Source organism: Oncorhynchus nerka, unplaced genomic scaffold (assembly GCF_034236695.1).
Source record: "Oncorhynchus nerka isolate Pitt River unplaced genomic scaffold, Oner_Uvic_2.0 unplaced_scaffold_2086, whole genome shotgun sequence".
In the NCBI taxonomy this organism is placed as follows: domain Eukaryota; kingdom Metazoa; phylum Chordata; class Actinopteri; order Salmoniformes; family Salmonidae; genus Oncorhynchus; species Oncorhynchus nerka.
In genome coordinates this window covers 15,185-41,990 of record NW_027039238.1, presented here as the reverse complement: position 1 = coordinate 41,990, position 26,806 = coordinate 15,185, and the positions used below count along the sequence as shown (strand labels likewise).

The window sequence follows — 26,806 nt, the reverse complement described above, 5'->3', positions numbered from 1 at the left end:
GATGTTAATCTGTGTTGTATCAGGTGGATCCAGACACTGGTCTCATCAACTAGTGACGTTAATCTGTGTTGTATCAGGTGGATCCAGACACTGGTCTCATCAACTAGTGATGTTAATCTGTGTTGTATCAGGTGGATCCAGACACTGGTCTCATCAACTAGTGATGTTAATCTGTGTTGTATCAGGTGGATCCAGACACTGGTCTCATCAACTAGTGATGTTAATCTGTGTTGTATCAGGTGGGTCCAGACACTGGTCTCATCAACTACGACTAGTGATGTTAATCTGTGTTGTATCAGGTGGATCCAGACACTGGTCTCATCAACTAGTGACGTTAATCTGTGTTGTATCAGGTGGATCCAGACACTGGTCTCATCCACTACGACTAGTGACGTTAATCTGTGTTGTATCAGGTGGATCCAGACACTGGTCTCATCAACTACGACCGACTGGAGGAGAACGCCCGGCTGTTCCACCCTAGACTGATCATCGCAGGTAACACACACCATCATCATCATCATCATCATCATCATCATCATATACACACACACACCACCAGTGTGTCCAATCAGACTATAGATCCTCTCTGTTCGGGGACAGAATCTCCTGGTGTATCATTTGGGCCTGGTTTCCCAGACACAGAATCTCCTGTTGTATCATTTGGGCCTGGTTTCCCAGACACAGAATCTCCTGTTGTATCATTTGGGCCTGGTTTCTCAGACACAGAATCTCCTGTTGACATTGTATCATTTGGGCCTGGTTTCCCAGACACAGAATCTCCTGTTGACATTGTATCATTTGGGCCTGGTTTCCCAGACACAGAATCTCCTGTTGTATCATTTGGGCCTGGTTTCTCAGACACAGAATCTCCTGTTGACATTGTATCATTTGGGCCTGGTTTCCCAGACACAGAATCTCCTGTTGTATCATTTGGGCCTGGTTTCTCAGACACAGAATCTCCTGTTGACATTGTATCATTTGGGCCTGGTTTCTCAGACACAGAATCTCCTGTTGTATCATTTGGGCCTGGTTTCCCAGACACAGAATCTCCTGTTGTATAATTTGGGCCTGGTTTCTCAGACACAGAATCTCCTGTTGTATCATTTGGGCCTGGTTTCCCAGACACAGAATCTCCTGTTGTATCATTTGGGCCTGGTTTCTCAGACACAGAATCTCCTGTTGACATTGTATCATTTGGGCCTGGTTTCCCAGACACAGAATCTCCTGTTGACATTGTATCATTTGGGCCTGGTTTCCCAGACACAGAATCTCCTGTTGTATCATTTGGGCCTGGTTTCTCAGACACAGAATCTCCTGTTGACATTGTATCATTTGGGCCTGGTTTCCCAGACACAGAATCTCCTGTTGTATCATTTGGGCCTGGTTTCTCAGACACAGAATCTCCTGTTGACATTGTATCATTTGGGCCTGGTTTCTCAGACACAGAATCTCCTGTTGTATCATTTGGGCCTGGTTTCCCAGACACAGAATCTCCTGTTGTATAATTTGGGCCTGGCATCTTTTTAAATACAAAACATTGAAATCTGTCATTTTCACAGTTGATGTTGGGAATGGTGCTGAGAAGATGAGGTTTTAAAAAATGAGCCCGTTTCCTGTTAATCGTTCCGTTCTTCTCTCCAGGTACCAGCTGTTATTCCCGTAACCTCGACTACGCTCGGCTGCGTCGTATCGCCGATGAGAACGGAGCTTTCCTATTGGCCGACATGGCACACATCAGCGGACTGGTGGCGGCCGGGGTCGTCCCGTCTCCGTTCGAGTACTGTGACGTGGTCTCCACGACAACCCACAAGACGCTGCGGGGCTGTCGCTCCGGGGTCATCTTCTACAGAAAGGGTACGGAGAGGAGGGGGGTACCATGCTGGTCTCTCTCTCTCTGTGGGGTTTAGTGTGTGTATCATGCTGGTCTCTCTGTGGGGTTTAGTGTGTGTGTATCATGCTGGTCTCTGTGGGGTTTAGTGTGTGTGTATCATGCTGGTCTCTCTGTGGGGTTTAGTGTGTGTGTGTCATGCTGGTCTCTCTCTCTCTCTGTGGGGTTTAGTGTGTGTATCATGCTGGTCTCTCTGTGGGGTTTAGTGTGTGTATCATGCTGGTCTCTCTCTGTGGGGTTTAGTGTGTGTATCATGCTGGTCTCTCTCTCTCTCTCTCTCTCTCTCTGTGGGGTTTAGTGTGTGTGTATCATGCTGGTCTCTCTCTCTGTGGGGTTTAGTGTGTGTGTATCATGCTGGTCTCTCTGTGGGGGTTTGTGGGGTTTAGTGTGTGTATCATACTGGTCTCTCTGTGGGGTTTAGTGTGTGTATCATGCTGGTCTCTCTCTGTGGGGTTTAGTGTGTGTGTATCATGCTGGTCTCTCTCTCTGTATGGGGTTTAGTGTGTGTATCATGCTGGTCTCTCTGTGGGGTTTAGTGTGTGTATCATGCTGGTCTCTCTCTGTGTGGGGTTTAGTGTGTGTATCATACTGGTCTCTCTGTGGGGTTTAGTGTGTGTGTATCATGCTGGTCTCTCTCTCTGTGGGGTTTAGTGTGTGTATCATGCTGGTCTCTCTCTCTCTGTGGGGTTTAGTGTGTGTATCATGCTGGTCTCTCTGTGGGGTTTAGTGTGTGTATCATGCTGGTCTCTCTCTCTGTGTGGGGTTTAGTGTGTGTATCATGCTGGTCTCTCTCTATGGGGTTTAGTGTGTGTGTCATGCTGGTCTCTCTCTCTGTGGGGTTTAGTGTGTGTATCATACTGGTCTCTCTGTGGGGTTTAGTGTGTGTGTCATGCTGGTCTCTCTGTGGGGTTTAGTGTGTGTATCTTGCTGGTCTCTCTCTCTCTCTCTGTGGGGTTTAGTGTGTGTATCATGCTGGTCTCTCTCTCTCTCTCTGTGGGGTTTAGTGTGTGTATCTTGCTGGTCTCTCTCTCTCTCTCTGTGGGGTTTAGTGTGTGTGTCATGCTGGTCTCTCTCTGTATCCCTGTCCTCCAGGAATACGTAGTGTGGACCCTAAGGGAAAGGAGACTCTGTATAATCTGGAGTCTCTCATCAACCAGGCAGTGTTCCCAGGACTACAGGGAGGACCCCACAACCACGCCATCGCAGGTACAGGCACTTCTCTGGACACCTATATTGGCTTTATATACAGGCACCTACACAGACATCTCTAAGGTGGATATTAACTAGGAACAACCACACTATGACAGGTACAGTAGCTAGGACACCTCACTATGACAGGTACAGTAGCCAGGACACCTCACTATGACAGGTACAGTAACCAGGACACCTCACTATGACAGGTACAGTAACCAGGACACCTCACTATGACAGGTACAGTAGCCAGGACACCACACTATGACAGGTACAGTAACCAGGACACCTCACTATGACAGGTACAGTAACCAGGACACCTCACTATGACAGGTACAGTAACCAGGACACCTCACTATGACAGGTACAGTAACCAGGACACCTCACTATGACAGGTACAGTAACCAGGACACCTCACTACCACACTATGACAGGTACAGTAGCCAGGACACCTCACTATGACAGGTACAGTAGCCAGGACACCTCACTATGACAGGTACAGTAGCCAGGACACCTCACTACCACACTATGACAGGTACAGTAGCCAGGACACCTCACTATGACAGGTATAGTAACCAGGACACCTCACTATCACACTATGACAGGTACAGTAGCCAGGACACCACACTATGACAGGTACAGTAACCAGGACACCACACTATGACAGGTACAGTAGCCAGGACACCTCACTATGACAGGTACAGTAGCCAGGACACCTCACTATGACAGGTACAGTAGCCAGGACACCTCACTATGACAGGTACAGTAACCAGGACACCTCACTATGACAGGTACAGTAACCAGGACACCTCACTATGACAGGTACAGTAGCCAGGACACCACTATGACAGGTACAGTAACCAGGACACCTCACTATGACAGGTACAGTAACCAGGACACCTCACTATGACAGGTACAGTAACCAGGACACCTCACTATGACAGGTACAGTAGCCAGGACACCTCACTACCACACTATGACAGGTACAGTAGCCAGGACACCTCACTATGACAGGTACAGTAACCAGGACACCTCACTATGACAGGTAAAGTAACCAGGACACCTCACTACCACACTATGACAGGTAAAGTAGCCAGGACACCTCACTATGACAGGTACAGTAGCCAGGACACCTCACTATGACAGGTACAGTAACCAGGACACCTCACTACCACACTATGACAGGTAAAGTAACCAGGACACCCCACTATGACAGGTAAAGTAGCCAGGACACCACACTATGACAGGTACAGTAACCAAGACACCTCACTATGACAGGTACAGTAGCCAGGACACCACGCTATGACAGGTACAGTAACCAGGACACCACGCTATGACAGGTACAGTAACCAGGACACCTCACTACCACACTATGACAGGTACAGTAGCCAGGACACCTCACTATGACAGGTAAAGTAGCCAGGACACCTCACTACCACACTATGACAGGTACAGTAGCCAGGACACCTCACTACAACACTATGACAGGTACAGTAGCCAGGACACCTCACTACCACACTATGACAGGTACAGTAGCCAGGACACCTCACTATGACAGGTACAGTAACCAGGACACCACTATGACAGGTACAGTAGCCAGGACACCTCACTACCACACTATGACAGGTACAGTAGCCAGGACACCTCACTACCACACTATGACAGGTACAGTAGCCAGGACACCTCACTATGACAGGTACAGTAACCAGGACACCACTATGACAGGTACAGTAGCTAGGACACCTCACTACCACACTATGACAGGTACAGTAACCAGGACACCACTATGACAGGTACAGTAACCAGGACACCTCACTACCACACTATGACAGGTACAGTAACCAGGACACCTCACTATGACAGGTACAGTAACCAGGACACCTCACTACCACACTATGACAGGTACAGTAGCCAGGACACCTCACTATGACAGGTACAGTAACCAGGACACCTCACTACCACACTATGACAGGTACAGTAGCCAGGACACCTCACTATCACACTATGACAGGTACAGTAGCCAGGACACCTCACTACCACACTATGACAGGTACAGTAGCCAGGACACCTCACTACCACACTATGACAGGTACAGTAGCTAGGACACCTCACTACCACACTATGACAGGTACAGTAACCAGGACACCTCACTATGACAGGTACAGTAGCTAGGACACCTCACTACCACACTATGACAGGTACAGTAACCAGGACACCTCACTATGACAGGTACAGTAACCAGGACACCTCACTATGACAGGTACAGTAGCTAGGACACCTCACTACCACACTATGACAGGTACAGTAGCCAGGACACCTCACTACCACACTATGACAGGTACAGTAGCCAGGACACCTCACTACCACACTATGACAGGTACAGTAGCCAGGACACCTCACTACCACACTATGACAGGTACAGTAGCCAGGACACCTCACTACCACACTATGACAGGTACAGTAGCTAGGACACCTCACTACCACACTATGACAGGTATAGTAACCAGGACACCTCACTATGACAGGTACAGTAACCAGGACACCTCACTACCACACTATGACAGGTACAGTAGCTAGGACACCTCGCTACCACACTATGACAGGTACAGTAGCCAGGACACCTCACTATTACAGGTACAGTAGCCAGGACACCTCACTATGACAGGTACAGTAGCTAGGACACCTCACTACCACACTATGACAGGTACAGTAGCTAGGACACCTCACTACCACACTATGACAGGTACAGTAACCAGGACACCTCACTATGACAGGTACAGTAACCAGGACACCTCACTATGACAGGTACAGTAGCCAGGACACCTCACTACCACACTATGACAGGTACAGTAACCAGGACACCTCACTATGACAGGTACAGTAGCCAGGACACCACACTATGACAGGTACAGTAGCCAGGACACCTCACTACCACACTATGACAGGTACAGTAACCAGGACACCTCACTATGACAGGTACAGTAACCAGGACACCACTATGACAGGTACAGTAACCAGGACACCTCACTATGACAGGTACAGTAGCCAGGACACCTTACTATGACAGGTACAGTAACCAGGACACCTCACTATGACAGGTACAGTAGCCAGGACACCTCACTATGACAGGTACAGTAACCAGGACACCTCACTATGACAGGTACAGTAACCAGGACACCTCACTATGACAGGTACAGTAACCAGGACACCTCACTATGACAGGTACAGTAACCAGGACACCTCACTATGACAGGTACAGTACCCAGGACACCTCACTACCACACTATGACAGGTACAGTAACCAGGACACCTCACTATGACAGGTACAGTAGCCAGGACACCACACTATGACAGGTACAGTAGCCAGGACACCTCACTACCACACTATGACAGGTACAGTAACCAGGACACCTCACTATGACAGGTACAGTAGCCAGGACACCTCACTATGACAGGTACAGTAACCAGGACACCTCACTATGACAGGTACAGTAACCAGGACACCTCACTATGACAGGTACAGTAACCAGGACACCTCACTATGACAGGTACAGTAACCAGGACACCTCACTACCACACTATGACAGGTACAGTAACCAGGACACCTCACTATGACAGGTACAGTAACCAGGACACCTCACTATGACAGGTACAGTAACCAGGACACCTCACTATGACAGGTACAGTACCCAGGACACCTCACTACCACACTATGACAGGTACAGTAACCAGTACACCTCACTATGACAGGTACAGTAACCAGGACACCTCACTATGACAGGTACAGTAACCAGGACACCTCACTATGACAGGTACAGTAACCAGGACACCTCACTATGACAGGTACAGTAACCAGGACACCTCACTATGACAGGTACAGTAGCCAGGACACCTCACTATGACAGGTACAGTAGCCAGGACACCTCACTACCACACTATGACAGGTACAGTAGCTAGGACTCCTCACTATGACAGGTACAGTAACCAGGACACCTCACTATGACAGGTACAGTAACCAGGACACCTCACTATGACAGGTACAGTAGCTAGGACACCTCACTATGACAGGTACAGTAACCAGGACACCTCACTATGACAGGTACAGTAGCCAGGACACCTCACTATGACAGGTACAGTAACCAGGACACCTCACTATGACAGGTACAGTAGCCAGGACACCTCACTACCACACTATGACAGGTACAGTAGCTAGGACACCTCACTATGACAGGTACAGTAACCAGGACACCTCACTATGACAGGTACAGTAACCAGGACACCTCACTATGACAGGTACAGTAACCAGGACACCTCACTATGACAGGTACAGTAACCAGGACACCTCACTATGACAGGTACAGTCACGATACTCCATAATGACATCACGATACTCCATAATGACATCACGATACTCCATAATGACATCACGATGCTCCATTATGACATCACGATACTCCATAATGACATCACGATACTCCATAATGACATCACGATACTCCATAATGACATCACGATACTCCATAATGACATCACGATACTCCATAATGACATCACGATGCTCCATAATGACATCACGATGCTCCATAATGACATCACGATACCCCATAATGACATCACGATACTCCATAATGACATCACGATACTCCATAATGACATCACGATACTCCATAATGACATCACGATACTCCATAATGACATCACGATACCCCATAATGACATCACGATACCCCATAATGACATCACGATGCTCCATTATGACATCACGATACTCCATAATGACATCACGATACTCCATAATGACATCACGATACTCCATAATGACATCACGATACTCCATAATGACATCACGATACTCCATAATGACATCACGATGCTCCATTATGACATCACGATGCTCCATAATGGCATCACGATACTCCATAATGACATCACGATACCCCATAATGACATCACGATACTCCATAATGACATCACGATACTCCATAATGACATCACGATACTCCATAATACTCCATAATGACATCACGATACTCCATAATGACATCACGATACTCCATAATGACATCACGATACCCCATAATGACATCACGATACTCCATAATGACATCACGATACTCCATAATGACATCACGATACTCCATAATGACATCACGATACTCCATAATGACATCACGATACTCCATAATGACATCACGATACTCCATAATGACATCACGATACTCCATAATGACATCACGATACTCCATTATGACATCACGATACTCCATAATGACATCACGATACTCCATAATGACATCACGATACTCCATAATGACATCACGATACTCCATAATGACATCACGATACTCCATAATGACATCACGATGCTCCATTATGACATCACGATACTCCATAATGACATCACGATACCCCATAATGACATCACGATACTCCATAATGACATCACAATACCCCATAATGACATCACGATGCTCCATAATGACAAAGTGAAAACAGGTTTTTAGAATTGTTGGCAAATGTATAATTAGAATAAAAACATACCTCATTTACATAAGTATTCAGACCCTTTGCTATGAGACTTGAAATTGAGCTCAGATGCTTCCTGTTTCCATTGATCATCCTTGAGATGTTTGTGCATGTCAGAGCAAACACCGAGCCATGAGGTAAAACCATTTTGTCCGTCGAGCTCCGAGACGGGATAATGACATCACAATACCCCATAATGACATCACAATACCCCATAATGACATCACAATACCCCATAATGACAGGATTGTGTCGAGGCACAGATCTGGGGAAAGGTACCAAAAGGATATATCTGCGGCATTTGAACACAGTGGGTCTCCATCACTCCCGAGTGGAGCAGCGGTCTAAGCCACTGCATCTCAGCGCTAGAGGCCTCACTACAGACCCTGGTTTGATTCCAGGCTGTATCACAACCAGCCATGATTGGGAGTGCAATAGGGCGGCGCACAATTGGCCCAGCGTCGTCCGGGTTACGGTAGTATAGTACAGTATAATATATATATACAGTATAATCTGTCATTCTACCCCTGAACCCACTGTTCCCTGGTAGGCTGTCATTAATATATATATATACAGTATAATCTGTCATTCTACCCCTGAACCCACTGTTCCCTGGTAGGCTGTCATTAATATATATATATATACAGTATAATCTGTCATTCTACCCCTGAACCCACTGTTCCCTGGTAGGCTGTCATTAATATATATATATATACAGTATAATCTGTCATTCTACCCCTGAACCCACTGTTCCCTGGTAGGCTGTCATTAATATATATATACAGTATAATCTGTCATTCTACCCCTGAACCCACTGTTCCCTGGTAGGCTGTCATTAATATATATATATATATATACAGTATAATCTGTCATTCTACCCCTGAACCCACTGTTCCCTGGTAGGCTGTCATTAATATATATATATACACAGTATAATCTGTCATTCTACCCCTGAACCCACTGTTCCCTGGTAGGCTGTCATTAATATATATATATACAGTATAATCTGTCATTCTACCCCTGAACCCACTGTTCCCTGGTAGGCTGTCATTAATATATATATATATACAGTATAATCTGTCATTCTACCCCTGAACCCACTGTTCCTAGGCTGTCATTAATATATATATATATACAGTATAATCTGTCATTCTACCCCTGAACCCACTGTTCCCTGGTAGGCCGTCATTAATATATATATATACAGTATAATCTGTCATTCTACCCCTGAACCCACTGTTCCCTGGTAGGCTGTCATTAATATATATATACAGTATAATCTGTCATTCTACCCCTGAACCCACTGTTCCCTGGTAGGCTGTCATTATATATATATATATACAGTATAATCTGTCATTCTACCCCTGAACCCACTGTTCCCTGGTAGGCTGTCATTAATATATATATACAGTATAATCTGTCATTCTACCCCTGAACCCACTGTTCCCTGGTAGGCTGTCATTAATATATATATATATACAGTATAATCTGTCATTCTACCCCTGAACCCACTGTTCCCTGGTAGGCTGTCATTAATATATATATATATATACAGTATAATCTGTCATTCTACCCCTGAACCCACTGTTCCTAGGCTGTCATTAATATATATATATATACAGTATAATCTGTCATTCTACCCCTGAACCCACTGTTCCCTGGTAGGCTGTCATTAATATATATATATATACAGTATAATCTGTCATTCTACCCCTGAACCCACTGTTCCCTGGTAGGCTGTCATTAATATATATATATATACAGTATAATCTGTCATTCTACCCCTGAACCCACTGTTCCTAGGCTGTCATTAATATATATATATATACAGTATAATCTGTCATTCTACCCCTGAACCCACTGTTCCCTGGTAGGCCGTCATTAATATATATATATACAGTATAATCTGTCATTCTACCCCTGAACCCACTGTTCCCTGGTAGGCTGTCATTAATATATATATATATACAGTATAATCTGTCATTCTACCCCTGAACCCACTGTTCCCTGGTAGGCTGTCATTAATATATATATATATACAGTATAATCTGTCATTCTACCCCTGAACCCACTGTTCCCTGGTAGGCTGTCATTATATATATATATATACAGTATAATCTGTCATTCTACCCCTGAACCCACTGTTCCCTGGTAGGCTGTCATTAATATATATATATATACAGTATAATCTGTCATTCTACCCCTGAACCCACTGTTCCCTGGTAGGCTGTCATTAATATATATATATATACAGTATAATCTGTCATTCTACCCCTGAACCCACTGTTCCCTGGTAGGCTGTCATTAATATATATATATATACAGTATAATCTGTCATTCTACCCCTGAACCCACTGTTCCCTGGTAGGCTGTCATTAATATATATATATATACAGTATAATCTGTCATTCTACCCCTGAACCCACTGTTCCTAGACCAGTTAACCCACTGTTCCTAGACCAGTTAACCCACTGTTCCTAGACCAGTTAACCCACTGTTCCTAGACCAGTTAAACCCACTTGGTAGGCCGTCATTGTAAAGAAGGATTTGTTCTTAACTGACTTGCCTCGTTAAATAAAGGTTGAATAATAGACCAGTTAACCCACTGTTCCTAGACCAGTTAACCCACTGTTCCTAGACCAGTTAACCCACTGTTCCTAGACCAGTTAACCCACTGTTCCTAGACCAGTTAACCCACTGTTCCTAGGCCAGTTAACCCACTGTTCCTAGGCCAGTTAACCCACTGTTCCTAGACCAGTTAACCCACTGTTCCTAGACCAGTTAACCCACTGTTCCTAGACCAGTTAACCCCACTGTTCCTAGACCAGTTAACCCACTGTTCCTAGACCAGTTAACCCACTGTTCCTAGACCAGTTAACCCACTGTTCCTAGACCAGTTAACCCACTGTTCCTAGACCAGTTAAACCCACTGTTCCTAGACCAGTTAACCCACTGTTCCTAGGCCAGTTAACCCACTGTTCCTAGACCAGTTAACCCACTGTTCCTAGACCAGTTAACCCACTGTTCCTAGACCAGAGACCAGTTAACCCACTGTTCCTAGACCAGTTAAACCCACTGTTCCTAGACCAGTTAAACCCACTGTTCCTAGACCAGTTAACCCACTGTTCCTAGACCAGTTAACCCACTGTTCCACTGTTCCTAGACCAGTTAACCCCACTGTTCCTAGACCAGTTAACCCACTGTTCCTAGACCAGTTAACCCACTGTTCCTAGACCAGTTAACCCACTGTTCCTAGACCAGTTAACCCACTGTTCCTAGACCAGTTAACACACTGTTCCTAGACCAGTTAAATCCACTGTTCCTAGACCAGTTAAACCCACTGTTCCTAGACCAGTTAACCCACTGTTCCTAGACCAGTTAACCCACTGTTCCTAGACCAGTTAACCCACTGTTCCTAGACCAGTTAACCCACTGTTCCTAGACCAGTTAACCCCACTGTTCCTAGACCAGTTAACCTACTGTTCCTAGACCAGTTAACCCACTGTTCCTAGACCAGTTAACCTACTGTTCCTAGACCAGTTAAACCCACTGTTCCTAGACCAGTTAACCCACTGTTCCTAGACCAGTTAACCCACTGTTCCTAGACCAGTTAACCCACTGTTCCTAGACCAGTTAACCCACTGTTCCTAGACCAGTTAACCCACTGTTCCTAGACCAGTTAAACCCACTGTTCCTAGACCAGTTAACCCACTGTTCCTAGACCAGTTAACCCACTGTTCCTAGACCAGTTAACCCACTGTTCCTAGACCAGTTAACCCACTGTTCCTAGACCAGTTAACCCACTGTTCCTAGGCCAGTTAACCCACCGTTCCTAGACCAGTTAACCCACCGTTCCTAGACCAGTTAACCCACTGTTCCTAGACCAGTTAACCCACTGTTCCTAGACCAGTTAAACCCACTTCCTAGGCCGTCATTGTAAATAAGGATTTGTTCTTAACTGACTTGCCCAGTTAAATAAAGGTTAAGTTAAACCTAAATGGAAAAAGTTTGGAAGCCCCCAAAATTCTTCCTAGAGCTGGCCGCCCAGGAAAACTGAGCAATCGTGGGAGAAGGGCCTTGGTCAGGGAGGTGACCAAAGACCCGATGGTCTCTGGCAGAGCTCCAGATTTCCTCTGTGGAGAACCTTCCAGAAGGACAACCATCTCTGCAGCACTCCACCAATCAGGCCTTTATGGTAGAGTGGCCAGACGGAAGCCACTCCTCCGTAAAAGGGACATGACAGCCCGCTTAGAGTTTGCCAAAAGGCAACTAAAGGACAGACCATGAGAAACAAGATTCTTTGGTCTGATAAAACCAAGATTGAAGTCTTTGGCATGAATGCTAAGCTTCATGTCTGGAGGAAACCTGGCACCATGACGGTGAAGCACGGTGGTGGCAGCATCCCTACGGTGGTGGCAGCATCCCTACGGTGAAGCACGGTGGTGGCAGCATCCCTACGGTGAAGCACGGTGGTGGCAGCATCCCTACGGTGAAGCACGGTGGTGGCAGCGTCCCTACGGTGAAGCGTGGTGGTGGCAGCATCATGCTGTGGGGATGTTTTTTAGCTGCAGGGACTGGGAGACTAGTCAGGATCGAGGGAAAGATGAACGGAGCAAAGTGCAGAGAGATCCTTAATGAAAAGGTGCTCCAGAGCGCTCAGAACCTCAGACTAGGGAGAAGGTTCACCTTCCAACAGGACAATGACCCCTAAGCACACAGCCAAGACAACACAGGAGTGGCTTCGGGACAAGTCTCTGAATGTCCTTGAATGGCCCAGCCAGAGCCCGGACTTGAACCTGATCGAACATCTCTGTAGAGACCTGAAAATAGCTATGCAGTGACACTCCCTGTCCAACCTGACAGAGCTTGAGAGGATCTGCAGAGAAGAACGGGAGAAACTCCCCAAATACAGGTGTGCCAAGGTTGTAGCATCACACCCAAGAAGACTAGAGGCTGTAATCGCTGCCAAAGGTGCATCAACAAAGTACTGAGTAAAGGGTCTGAATACTTATGTAAATGTGATATTTCAAATTTAATTTGTCAATGTGATGTTTCAGTTTTTTATTTTTTATACATTTGCAAAAAAAATCCAAAAACCCGTTTTTGCTTTGTCATCATGGGGTATTGTGATGTCATTATGGGGTATTGTGATGTCATCATGGGGTATTGTGATGTCATTATGGGGTATTGTGATGTCATCATGGGGTATTGTGATGTCATTATGGGGTATTGGGATGTCATTATGGGGTATTGTGATGTCATTATGGGGTATTGTGATGTCATCATGGGGTATTGTGATGTCATTATGGGGTATTGTGATGTCATTATGGGGTATTGTGATGTCATCATGGGGTATTGTGATGTCATTATGGGGTATTGTGATGTCATCATGGGGTATTGTGATGTCATTATGGGGTATTGTGATGTCATCATGGGGTATTGTGATGTCATTATGGGGTATTGGGATGTCATTATGGGGTATTGGGATGTCATTATTGGTTATTGGGATGTCATTATGGGGTATTGTGATGTCATCATGGGGTATTGGGATGTCATTATGGGGTATTGGGATGTCATTATGGGGTATTGGGATGTCATCATGGGGTATTGTGATGTCATTATGGGGTATTGGGATGTCATTATGGGGTATTGGGATGTCATCATGGGGTATTGTGATGTCATTATGGGGTATTGTGATGTCATCATGGGGTATTGGGATGTCATTATGGGGTAGTGTGATGTCATTATGGGGTAGTGTGATGTCATTATGGGGTATTGGGATGTCATTATGGGGTATTGGGATGTCATTATGGGGTATTGGGATGTCATCATGGGGTATTGTGATGTCATTATGGGGTATTGGGATGTCATTATGGGGTATTGTGATGTCATTATGGGTTATTGGGATGTCATTATGGGGTATTGGGATGTCATTATGGGGTATTGGGATGTCATTATGGGGTATTGGGATGTCATTATGGGGTATTGGGATGTCATTATGGGGTATTGTGTGTAAATTGATAAGGGGAAAAAAATATTGAATCCACTTTAGAATGATGCTGCAGCGTAACAAAATGTGGAAAAAGCCAAGTTGGTCTCAATACTTTCTGAATGCACTGTGTATTTCTCCAGGTGGAGCAGGCTCTGACCCCAGAGTTTAAGGGTTAATGTTTCTCCAGGTGGAGCAGGCTCTGACCCCAGAGTTTAAGGGTTAATGTTTCTCCAGGTGGAGCAGTCTCTGACCCCAGAGTTTAAGGGTTAATGTTTCTCCAGGTGGAGCAGGCTCTGACCCCAGAGTTTAAGGGTTAATGTTTCTCTAGGTGGAGCAGGGTCTGACCCCAGAGTTTAAGGGTTAATGTTTCTCCAGGTGGAGCAGGCTCTGACCCCAGAGTTTAAGGGTTAGGGTGTTAATGTGTATGAATGTTTCTCTAGGTGTGGCGGTGGCCCTGAAGCAGGCTCTGACCCCAGATTTCAAGGCGTATCAGTACCAGGTGCTCTCTAACTGCAGAGCGATGGCCCCAGTTTAAGGGTTAATGTTTCTCTAGGTGTGGCCGTGGCCCTGAAGCAGGCTCTGACCCCAGAGTTCAAGGCGTATCGGTACCAGGTGCTCTCTAACTGCAGAGCTATGGCCCCAGAGTTTAAGGGTTAATGTTTCTCTAGGTGTGGCGGTGGCCCTGAAGCAGGCTCTGACCCCAGAGTTCAAGGCGTATCAGTACCAGGTGCTCTCTAACTGCAGAGCGATGGCCCCAGAGTTTAAGGGTTAATGTTTCTCTAGGTGTGGCCGTGGCCCTGAAGCAGGCTCTGACCCCAGAGTTCAAGGCGTATCGGTACCAGGTGCTCTCTAACTGCAGAGCTATGGCCCCAGAGTTTAAGGGTTAATGTTTCTCTAGGTGTGGCGGTGGCCCTGAAGCAGGCTCTGACCCCAGAGTTCAAGACGTATCAGTACCAGGTGCTCTCTAACTGCAGAGCTATGGCCCCAGAGTTTAAGGGTTAATGTTTCTCTAGGTGTGGCCGTGGCCCTGAAGCAGGCTCTGACCCCAGAGTTCAAGGCGTATCAGTACCAGGTGCTCTCTAACTGCAGAGCGATGGCCCCAGTTTAAGGGTTAATGTTTCTCTAGGTGTGGCCGTGGCCCTGAAGCAGGCTCTGACCCCAGAGTTCAAGGCGTATCAGTACCAGGTGCTCTCTAACTGCAGAGCGATGGCCAACGCCCTCATCAACCACGGGTACAAGATCGTCACCGGTGAGACAATAATGTCATGGTTGGGTTAATGTTGTGTTAATGTTGCTGTATGGTTGTGTTAATGTTGCTGTAGGGTTGTGGTTAACAGACTGTAACCTGTGTTAATGTTGTGTTAATGTTGCTCTAGGGTTGTGTTAATGTTGCTGTAGGGTTGTGGTTAACAGACTGTAACCTGTGTTAATGTTGCTGTATGGTTGTGTTAATGTTGCTGTATGGTTGTGTTAATGTTGCTGTATGGTTGTGTTAATGTTGCTGTATGGTTGTGTTAATGTTGCTGTAGGGTTGTGTTAATGTTGCTGTAGGGTTGTGTTAATGCTGCTCTAGGGTTGTGTTAATGTTGTGTTAATGTTGCTGTATGGTTGTGTTAATGTTGTGTTAATGTTGTGTTAATGTTGCTGTATGGTCGTGTTAATGTTGTGTTAATGTTGCTGTATGGTTGTGTTAATGTTGCTGTAGGGTTGTGTTAATGTTGCTGTATGGTTGTGTTAATGCTGCTCTAGGGTTGTGTTAATGTTGTGTTAATGTTGCTGTATGGTTGTGTTAATGTTGTGTTAATGTTGTGTTAATGTTGCTGTATGGTCGTGTTAATGTTGCCGTAGGGTTGTGTTAATGCTGCTCTAGGGTTGTGTTAATGTTGTGTTAATGTTGCTGTATGGTTGTGTTAATGTTGTGTTAATGTTGTGTTAATGTTGCTGTATGGTCGTGTTAATGTTGTGTTAATGTTGCTGTATGGTTGTGTTAATGTTGCTGTAGGGTTGTGTTAATGTTGCTGTATGGTTGTGTTAATGCTGCTCTAGGGTTGTGTTAATGTTGTGTTAATGTTGCTGTATGGTTGTGTTAATGTTGTGTTAATGTTGCTGTATGGTTGTGTTAATGTTGCTGTATGGTTGTGTTAATGTTGTGTTAATGTTGCTGTAGGGTTGTGTTAATGTTGCTGTAGGGTTGTTGTATGGTTGTGTTAATGTTGTTGTATGGTTGTGTTAATGTTGTTGTATGGTCGTGTTAATGTTGCTGTAGGGTTGTTGTATGGTTGTGTTAATGTTGTTGTATGGTCGTGTTAATGTTGTTGTATGGTTGTGTTAATGTTGCTGTATGGTTGTTGTATGGTTGTGTTAATGTTGTTGTATGGTTGTGTTAATGTTGCTGTAGGGTTGTTGTATGGTTGTGTTAATGTTGTTGTATGGTCGTGTTAATGTTGCTGTATGGTTGTTGTATGGTTGTGTTAATGTTGTTGTATGGTCGTGTTAATGTTGCTGTATGGTTGTTGTATGGTTGTGTTAATGTTGTTGTATGGTTGTGTTAATGTTGCTGTAGGGTTGTTGTATGGTTGTGTTAATGTTGTTGTATGGTTGTGTTAATGTTGCTGTAGGGTTGTTGTATGGTTGTGTTAATGTTGTTGTATGGTTGTGTTAATGTTGCTGTAGGGTTGTTGTATGGTTGTGTTAATGTTGTTGTATGGTTGTGTTAATGTTGCTGTAGGGTTGTTGTATGGTTGTGTTAATGTTGTTGTATGGTTGTGTTAATGTTGTTGTATGGTTGTGTTAATGTTGCCGTAGGGTTGTTGTATGGTTGTGTTAATGTTGTTGTATGGTTGTGTTAATGTTGTTGTATGGTTGTGTTAATGTTGTTGTATGGTTGTGTTAATGTTGCTGTATGGTTGTGTTAATGTTGCTGTATGGTTGTGTTAATGTTGCTGTATGGTTGTGTTAATGTTGCTGTAGGGTTGTGTTAATGTTGCTGTAGGGTTGTGTTAATGTTGTGTTAATGTTGCTGTATGGTCGTGTTAATGTTGCCGTAGGGTTGTGTTAATGCTGCTCTAGGGTTGTGTTAATGTTGTGTTAATGTTGCTGTATGGTTGTGTTAATGTTGCTGTAGGGTTGTGTTAATGTTGCTGTATGGTTGTGTTAATGCTGCTCTAGGGTTGTGTTAATGTTGTGTTAATGTTGCTGTATGGTTGTGTTAATGTTGTGTTAATGTTGCTGTATGGTTGTTGTATGGTTGTGTTAATGTTGTTGTATGGTTGTGTTAATGTTGTTGTATGGTTGTGTTAATGTTGTTGTATGGTTGTGTTAATGTTGCTGTAGGGGGTTCTGATAACCATCTGATCTTACTGGACCTGAGACCCAACGGGACGGACGGAGGACGAGCTGAGAAGGTTCTAGAAGCTGCTGCCATCGCCTGCAACAAGAACACCTGTCCAGGTAACTAACAGACACAGTCCTCTGTATATAGTAACAGACACAGTCCTCTGTATATAGTAACAGACACAGTCCTCTGTAGGTGGTCAGAGTGCTCTGTCTCCCCAGTTGTCTGTATATAGTAACAGACACAGTCCTCTGTAGGTGGTCAGAGTGCTCTGTCTTCCCAGTTGTCTGTATATAGTAACAGACACAGTCCTCTGTAGGTGGTCAGAGTGCTCTGTGTCCCCAGTTGTCTGTATATAGTAACAGACACAGTCCTCTGTAGGTGGTCAGAGTGCTCTGTGTCCCCAGTTGTCTGTATATAGTAACAGACACAGTCCTCTGTAGGTGGTCAGAGTGCTCTGTGTCCCCAGTTGTCTGTATATAGTAACAGACACAGTCCTCTGTTAGGTGGTCAGAGTGCTCTGTGTCCCCAGTTGTCTGTATATAGTAACAGACACAGTCCTCTGTAGGTGGTCAGAGTGCTCTGTGTCTCCAGTTGTCTGTATATAGTAACAGACACAGTCCTCTGTAGGTGGTGAGAGTGCTCTGTGTCCCCAGTCCTCTGTAGGTGGTCAGAGTGCTCTGTGTCCCCAGTTGTCTGTATATAGTAACAGACACAGTCCTCTGTAGGTGGTCAGAGTGCTCTGTGTCTCCAGTTGTCTGTATATAGTAACAGACACAGTCCTCTGTAGGTGGTGAGAGTGCTCTGTGTCCCCAGTTGTCTGTATATAGTAACAGACACAGTCCTCTGTAGGTGGTCAGAGTCCTCTGTGTCCCCAGTTGTCTGTATATAGTAACAGACACAGTCCTCTGTAGGAGACACAGTCCTCTGTTAGGTGGTCAGAGTGCTCTGTGTCCCCAGTTGTCTGTATATGGTAACAGACACAGTCCTCTGTATATGGTAACAGACACAGTCCTCTGTAGGTGGTCAGAGTGCTCTGTCTCCCCAGTTGTCTGTATATAGTAACAGACACAGTCCTCTGTAGGTGGTGAGAGTGCTCTGTGTCCCAGTTGTCTGTATATAGTAACAGACACAGTCCTCTGTAGGTGGTCAGAGTGCTCTGTGTCCCCAGTTGTCTGTATATAGTAACAGACACAGTCCTCTGTAGGTGGTGAGAGTGCTCTGTGTCCCCAGTTGTCTGTATATGGTAACAGACACAGTCCTCTGTAGGTGGTCAGAGTGCTCTGTGTCCCCAGTTGTCTGTATATAGTAACAGACACAGTCCTCTGTAGGTGGTCAGAGTGCTCTGTGTCCCCAGTTGTCTGTATATAGTAACAGACACAGTCCTCTGTAGGTGGTGAGAGTGCTCTGTGTCCCAGTTGTCTGTATATAGTAACAGACACAGTCCTCTGTAGGTGGTCAGAGTGCTCTGTCTCCCCAGTTGTCTGTATATAGTAACAGACACAGTCCTCTGTAGGTGGTCAGAGTGCTCTGTGTCCCCAGTTGTCTGTATATAGTAACAGACACAGTCCTCTGTAGGTGGTGAGAGTGCTCTGTGTCCCCAGTTGTCTGTATATGGTAACAGACACAGTCCTCTGTAGGTGGTCAGAGTGCTCTGTGTCCCCAGTTGTCTGTATATAGTAACAGACACAGTCCTCTGTAGGTGGTCAGAGTGCTCTGTGTCCCCAGTTGTCTGTATATAGTAACAGACACAGTCCTCTGTAGGTGGTCAGAGTGCTCTGTGTCCCCAGTTGTCTGTATATAGTAACAGACACAGTCCTCTGTAGGTGGTCAGAGTGCTCTGTGTCCCCAGTTGTCTGTATATGGTAACAGACACAGTCCTCTGTAGGTGGTCAGAGTGCTCTGTGTCCCCAGTCGTCTGTATATAGTAACAGACACAGTCCTCTGTAGGTGGTCAGAGTGCTCTGTGTCCCCAGTTGTCTGTATATAGTAACAGACACAGTCCTCTGTAGGTGGTCAGAGTGCTCTGTGTCCCCAGTTGTCTGTATATAGTAACAGACACAGTCCTCTGTAGGTGGTCAGAGTGCTCTGTGTCCCCAGTTGTCTGTATATAGTAACAGACACAGTCCTCTGTAGGTGGTCAGAGTGCTCTGTGTCCCCAGTTGTCTGTATATAGTAACAGACACAGTCCTCTGTAGGTGGTCAGAGTGCTCTGTGTCCCCAGTTGTCTGTATATAGTAACAGACACAGTCCTCTGTAGGTGGTCAGAGTGCTCTGTGTCCCCAGTTGTCTGTATATGGTAACAGACACAGTCCTCTGTAGGTGGTCAGAGTGCTCTGTGTCCCCAGTTGTCTGTATATAGTAACAGACACAGTCCTCTGTAGGTGGTCAGAGTGCTCTGTGTCCCCAGTTGTCTGTATATAGTAACAGACACAGTCCTCTGTAGGTGGTCAGAGTGCTCTGTGTCCCCAGTTGTCTGTATATAGTAACAGACACAGTCCTCTGTAGGTGGTCAGAGTGCTCTGTGTCTCCAGTTGTCTGTATATAGTAACAGACACAGTCCTCTGTAGGTGGTCAGAGTGCTCTGTGTCCCCAGTTGTCTGTATATAGTAACAGACACAGTCCTCTGTAGGTGGTCAGAGTGCTCTGTGTCCCCAGTTGTCTGTATATGGTAACAGACACAGTCCTCTGTAGGTGGTCAGAGTGCTCTGTGTCTCCAGTTGTCTGTATATAGTAACAGACACAGTCCTCTGTAGGTGGTCAGAGTGCTCTGTGTCCCCAGTTGTCTGTATATAGTAACAGACACAGTCCTCTGTATATGGTAACAGACACAGTCCTCTGTAGGTGGTGAGAGTGCTCTGTGTCCCCAGTTGTCTGTATATAGTAACAGACACAGTCCTCTGTAGGTGGTCAGAGTGCTCTGTGTCCCCAGTTGTCTGTATATAGTAACAGACACAGTCCTCTGTAGGTGGTCAGAGTGCTCTGTGTCCCCAGTTGTCTGTATATAGTAACAGACACAGTCCTCTGTAGGTGGTCAGAGTGCTCTGTGTCTCCAGTTGTCTGTATATAGTAACAGACACAGTCCTCTGTAGGTGGTCAGAGTGCTCTGTGTCCCCAGTTGTCTGTATATAGTAACAGACACAGTCCTCTGTATATAGTAACAGACACAGTCCTCTGTAGGTGGTCAGAGTGCTCTGTGTCCCCAGTTGTCTGTATATAGTAACAGACACAGTCCTCTGTAGGTGGTCAGAGTGCTCTGTCCCCCCAGTTGTCTGTATATGGTAACAGACACAGTCCTCTGTAGGTGGTCAGAGTGCTCTGTGTCTCCAGTTGTCTGTATATAGTAACAGACACAGTCCTCTGTATATGGTAACAGACACAGTCCTCTGTAGGTGGTCAGAGTGCTCTGTGTCCCCAGTTGTCTGTATATAGTAACAGACACAGTCCTCTGTAGGTGGTCAGAGTGCTCTGTGTCTCCAGTTGTCTGTATATAGTAACAGACACAGTCCTCTGTAGGTGGTCAGAGTGCTCTGTGTCCCCAGTTGTCTGTATATAGTAACAGACACAGTCCTCTGTAGGTGGTCAGAGTGCTCTGTCCCCCCAGTTGTCTGTATATGGTAACAGACACAGTCCTCTGTAGGTGGTCAGAGTGCTCTGTGTCTCCAGTTGTCTGTATATAGTAACAGACACAGTCCTCTGTATATGGTAACAGACACAGTCCTCTGTAGGTGGTGAGAGTGCTCTGTGTCCCCAGTTGTCTGTATATAGTAACAGACACAGTCCTCTGTAGGTGGTCAGAGTGCTCTGTGTCCCCAGTTGTCTGTATATAGTAACAGACACAGTCCTCTGTAGGTGGTCAGAGTGCTCTGTGTCCCCAGTTGTCTGTATATAGTAACAGACACAGTCCTCTGTAGGTGGTCAGAGTGCTCTGTGTCCCCAGTTGTCTGTATATGGTAACAGACACAGTCCTCTGTAGGTGGTCAGAGTGCTCTGTGTCCCCAGTTGTCTGTATATAGTAACAGACACAGTCCTCTGTAGGTGGTCAGAGTGCTCTGTGTCCCCAGTTGTCTGTATATAGTAACAGACACAGTCCTCTGTAGGTGGTCAGACTGCTCTGTGTCTCCAGTTGTCTGTATATAGTAACAGACACAGTCCTCTGTATATAGTAACAGACACAGTCCTCTGTAGGTGGTCAGAGTGCTCTGTGTCCCCAGTTGTCTGTATATAGTAACAGACACAGTCCTCTGTAGGTGGTCAGAGTGCTCTGTGTCCCCAGTTGTCTGTATATAGTAACAGACACAGTCCTCTGTAGGTGGTCAGAGTGCTCTGTGTCCCCAGTTGTCTGTATATAGTAACAGACACAGTCCTCTGTAGGTGGTCAGAGTGCTCTGTGTCCCAGTTGTCTGTATATAGTAACAGACACAGTCCTCTGTAGGTGGTCAGAGTGCTCTGTGTCCCCAGTTGTCTGTATATAGTAACAGACACAGTCCTCTGTAGGTGGTCAGAGTGCTCTGTGTCCCCAGTTGTCTGTATATAGTAACAGACACAGTCCTCTGTAGGTGGTCAGAGTGCTCTGTGTCCCCAGTTGTCTGTATATGGTAACAGACACAGTCCTCTGTAGGTGGTCAGAGTGCTCTGTGTCCCCAGTTGTCTGTATATAGTAACAGACACAGTCCTCTGTAGGTGGTCAGAGTGCTCTGTGTCCCCAGTTGTCTGTATATAGTAACAGACACAGTCCTCTGTAGGTGGTCAGAGTGCTCTGTGTCCCCAGTTGTCTGTATATGGTAACAGACACAGTCCTCTGTAGGTGGTCAGAGTGCTCTGTGTCCCCAGTTGTCTGTATATAGTAACAGACACAGTCCTCTGTAGGTGGTCAGAGTGCTCTGTCTCCCAGTTGTCTGTATATAGTAACAGACACAGTCCTCTGTAGGTGGTCAGAGTGCTCTGTGTCCCCAGTTGTCTGTATATAGTAACAGACACAGTCCTCTGTAGGTGGTCAGAGTGCTCAGTCTCCCCAGTTGTCTGTATATAGTAACAGACACAGTCCTCTGTAGGTGGTCAGAGTGCTCTGTGTCCCCAGTTGTCTGTATATAGTAACAGACACAGTCCTCTGTAGGTGGTCAGAGTGCTCTGTCTCCCCAGTTGTCTGTATATAGTAACAGACACAGTCCTCTGTAGGTGGTCAGAGTGCTCTGTGTCCCCAGTTGTCTGTATATAGTAACAGACACAGTCCTCTGTAGGTGGTCAGAGTGCTCTGTGTCCCCAGTCCTCTGTATATAGTAACAGACACAGTCCTCTGTAGGTGGTCAGAGTGCTCTGTGTCCCCAGTCCTCTGTAGGTGGTCAGAGTGCTCTGTGTCCCCAGTTGTCTGTATATAGTAACAGACACAGTCCTCTGTAGGTGGTCAGAGTGCTCTGTGTCCCCAGTTGTCTGTATATAGTAACAGACACAGTCCTCTGTAGGTGGTCAGAGTGCTCTGTGTCCCCAGTTGTCTGTATATAGTAACAGACACAGTCCTCTGTAGGTGGTCAGAGTGCTCTGTGTCCCCAGTTGTCTGTATATAGTAACAGACACAGTCCTCTGTAGGTGGTCAGAGTGCTCTGTGTCCCCAGTTGTCTGTATATAGTAACAGACAGAGTCCTCTGTAGGTGGTCAGAGTGCTCTGTGTCTCCAGTTGTCTGTATATAGTAACAGACACAGTCCTCTGTAGGTGGTCAGAGTGCTCTGTGTCCCCAGTTGTCTGTATATAGTAACAGACACAGTCCTCTGTAGGTGGTCAGAGTGCTCTGTGTCCCCAGTTGTCTGTATATAGTAACAGACACAGTCCTCTGTAGGTGGTCAGAGTGCTCTGTGTCCCCAGTTGTCTGTACATGTGTGTGTATATACGTAATGTGTGTGTGTGTGTGTGTGTATATACATAATGTGTGTGTGTGTGTGTATACATAATGTGTGTGTGTGTGTGTATACATAATGTGTGTGTGTATACATAATGTGTGTGTGTGTATATACATAATGTGTGTGTGTGTGTATACATAATGTGTGTGTGTGTATACATAATGTGTGTGTGTGTATATACATAATGTGTGTGTGTGTGTATACATAATGTGTGTGTGTATACATAATGTGTGTGTGCGTATATACATAATTTGTGTGTGTGTGTATACATAATGTGTGTGTGTGTGTGTATACATAATGTGTGTGTGTGTATATACATAATGTGTGTGTGTGTGTATACATAATGTGTGTGTGTGTGTATATACATAATGTGTGTGTGTGTGTGTATACATAATGTGTGTGTGTGTGTGTATACATAATGTGTGTGTATGTATATACATAATGTGTGTGTGTATACATAATGTGTGTGTGTGTGTATATACATAATGTGTGTGTGTGTATATACATAATGTGTGTGTGTGTGTGTGTGTGTGTGTGTGTGTAGGTGATAAGAGTGCGCTGCGTCCCAGCGGTCTGAGGTTCGGCTCTCCTGCTCTGACCTCCAGAGGAATGGTTGAAGACGACTTCAGGAAGGTCGCAGAGTTCATCCACAGAGGTGACCCCTGACCCCTAACCTCTGTGTCTATAGACATAGTGCTGACCCTAGATGTCCAGCTAGCAGACCAAGGCCACCCCTAACCCCCTGACCTCTGTGTCTATAGACATAGTGCTGACCCTAGATGTCCAGCTAGCAGACCAAGGCCACCTCTAACCCCCTGACCCCTGACCTCTGTGTCTATAGACATAGTGCTGACCCTAGATGTCCAGCTAGCAGACCAAGGCCACCCTAACCCCTGACCTCTGTGTCTATAGACATAGTGCTGACCCTAGATGTCCAGCTAGCAGACCAAGGCCACCTCTAACCCCCTGACCCCTGACCTCTGTGTCTATAGACATAGTGCTGACCCTAGATGTCCAGCTAGCAGACCAAGGCCACCCCTAACCCCCTGACCTCTGTGTCTATAGACATAGTGCTGACCCTAGATGTCCAGCTAGCAGACCAAGGCCACCTCTAACCCCCTGACCTCTGTGTCTATAGACATAGTGCTGACCCTAGATGTCCAGCTAGCAGACCAAGGCCACCTCTAACCCCCTGACCTCTGTGTCTATAGACAGTGCTGACCCTAGATGTCCAGCTAGCAGACCAAGGCCACCTCTAACCCCCTGACCTCTGTGTCTATAGACATAGTGCTGACCCTAGATGTCCAGCTAGCAGACCAAGGCCACCTCTAACCCCCTGACCTATGTGTCTATAGACAGTGCTGACCCTAGATGTCCAGCTAGCAGACCAAGGCCACCTCTAACCCCCTGACCTCTGTGTCTATAGACATAGTGCTGACACTAGATGTCCAGCTAGCAGACCAAGGCCACCTCTAACCCCCTGACCTCTGTGTCTATAGACATAGTGCTGACCCTAGATGTCCAGCTAGCAGACCAAGGCCACCTCTAACCTCTGACCTCTGTGTCTATAGACATAGTGCTGACCCTAGATGTCCAGCTAGCAGACCAAGGCCACCTCTAACCCCCTGACCTCTGTGTCTATAGACATAGTGCTGACCCTAGATGTCCAGCTAGCAGACCAAGGCCACCTCTAACCCCCTGACCTCTGTGTCTATAGACATAGTGCTGACCCTAGATGTCCAGCTAGCAGACCAAGGCCACCTCTAACCCCTTGACCTCTCACCCCTCGTTCTCCTTACAGGTATCCAGATGACCCTGGACCTCCAGGCCTCTCTGCAGCCCAAGGCGACCCTGAAGGAGTTTAAGGAGGCCCTGGCAGGGGAGGGGAAGCACCAGGAGAGGGTATCAGAGCTGAGGGGGGAGGTGGAAGCTTTCGCTGGGGGGTTCCCCATGCCTGGTCTGGAGGAACTTTAAAGACCTGTTTTCAAGATGAAATGTTTTCATGTCACCTCATCATACCTCTGCTGTCCTCTGCCTTACCGGTTTGACTGACTGTTTCCTTCTCTGCTGTCCTCTGTCTTAACGGTTTGACTGACTGTTTCCTTCTCTGCTGTCCCCTGTCTTAACGGTTTGACTGACTGGTTTGTCCTCTGCCTTAACGGTTTGACTGACTGGTTTGTCCTCTGCCTTAACGGTTTGACTGACTGGTTTGTCCCCTGCCTTAACGGTTTGACTGACTGGTTTGTCCTCTGCCTTAACGGTTTGACTGACTGGTTTGTCCCCTGTCTTAACGGTTTGACTGACTGGTTTGTCCCCTGCCTTAACGGTTTGACTGACTGGTTTGTCCTCTGCCTTAACGGTTTGACTGACTGGTTTGTCCCCTGCCTTAAAGGTTTGACTGACTGGTTTGTCCTCTGCCTTAACGGTTTGACTGACTGTTTCCTTCTCTGCTGTCCTCTGTCTTAACGGTTTGACTGACTGTTTCCTTCTCTGCTGTCCTCTGTCTTAACGGTTTGACTGACTGGTTTGTCCTCTGCCTTAACGGTTTGACTGACTGGTTTGTCCTCTGTCTTAACGGTTTGACTGACTGGTTTGTCCTCTGCCTTACCGGTTTGACTGACTGTTTCCTTCTCTGCTGTCCTCTGTCTTACCGGTTTGACTGACTGGTTTGTCCTCTGCCTTAACGGTTTGACTGACTGGTTTGTCCTCTGTCTTAACGGTTTGACTGACTGTTTCCTTCTCTGCTGTCCTCTGTCTTACCGGTTTGACTGACTGGTTTGTCCTCTGCCTTAACGGTTTGACTGACCGGTTTGTCCCCTGCCTTAACAGTTTGACTGACCGGTTTGTCCCCTGCCTTAACAGTTTGACTGACCGGTTTGTCCCCTGCCTTAACAGTTTGACTGACTGTGTTTCCTTCTCTGCCTTAACAGTTTAATGTAATGAAACCCAACACCAATAAAACTCAAAGATGTGGAACACA

At 46.2% G+C, this 26,806-nt stretch overlaps 1 protein-coding gene across 1 annotated transcript; it reads left to right on the top strand.

Moving 5' to 3' along the window:
- Positions 1 to 398: 398 nt before the first annotated feature.
- Positions 399 to 26,806, top strand: LOC135567410 (serine hydroxymethyltransferase, cytosolic-like; the record flags this gene model as incomplete). The annotated part of the gene is made up of 7 exons (XM_065014809.1): positions 399 to 495; positions 1,642 to 1,854; positions 2,981 to 3,094; positions 15,724 to 15,846; positions 17,931 to 18,047; positions 24,371 to 24,481; positions 25,628 to 26,806. Coding segments are annotated over 7 exons (948 nt in total), but the record flags the coding sequence as incomplete, so codon positions are not given.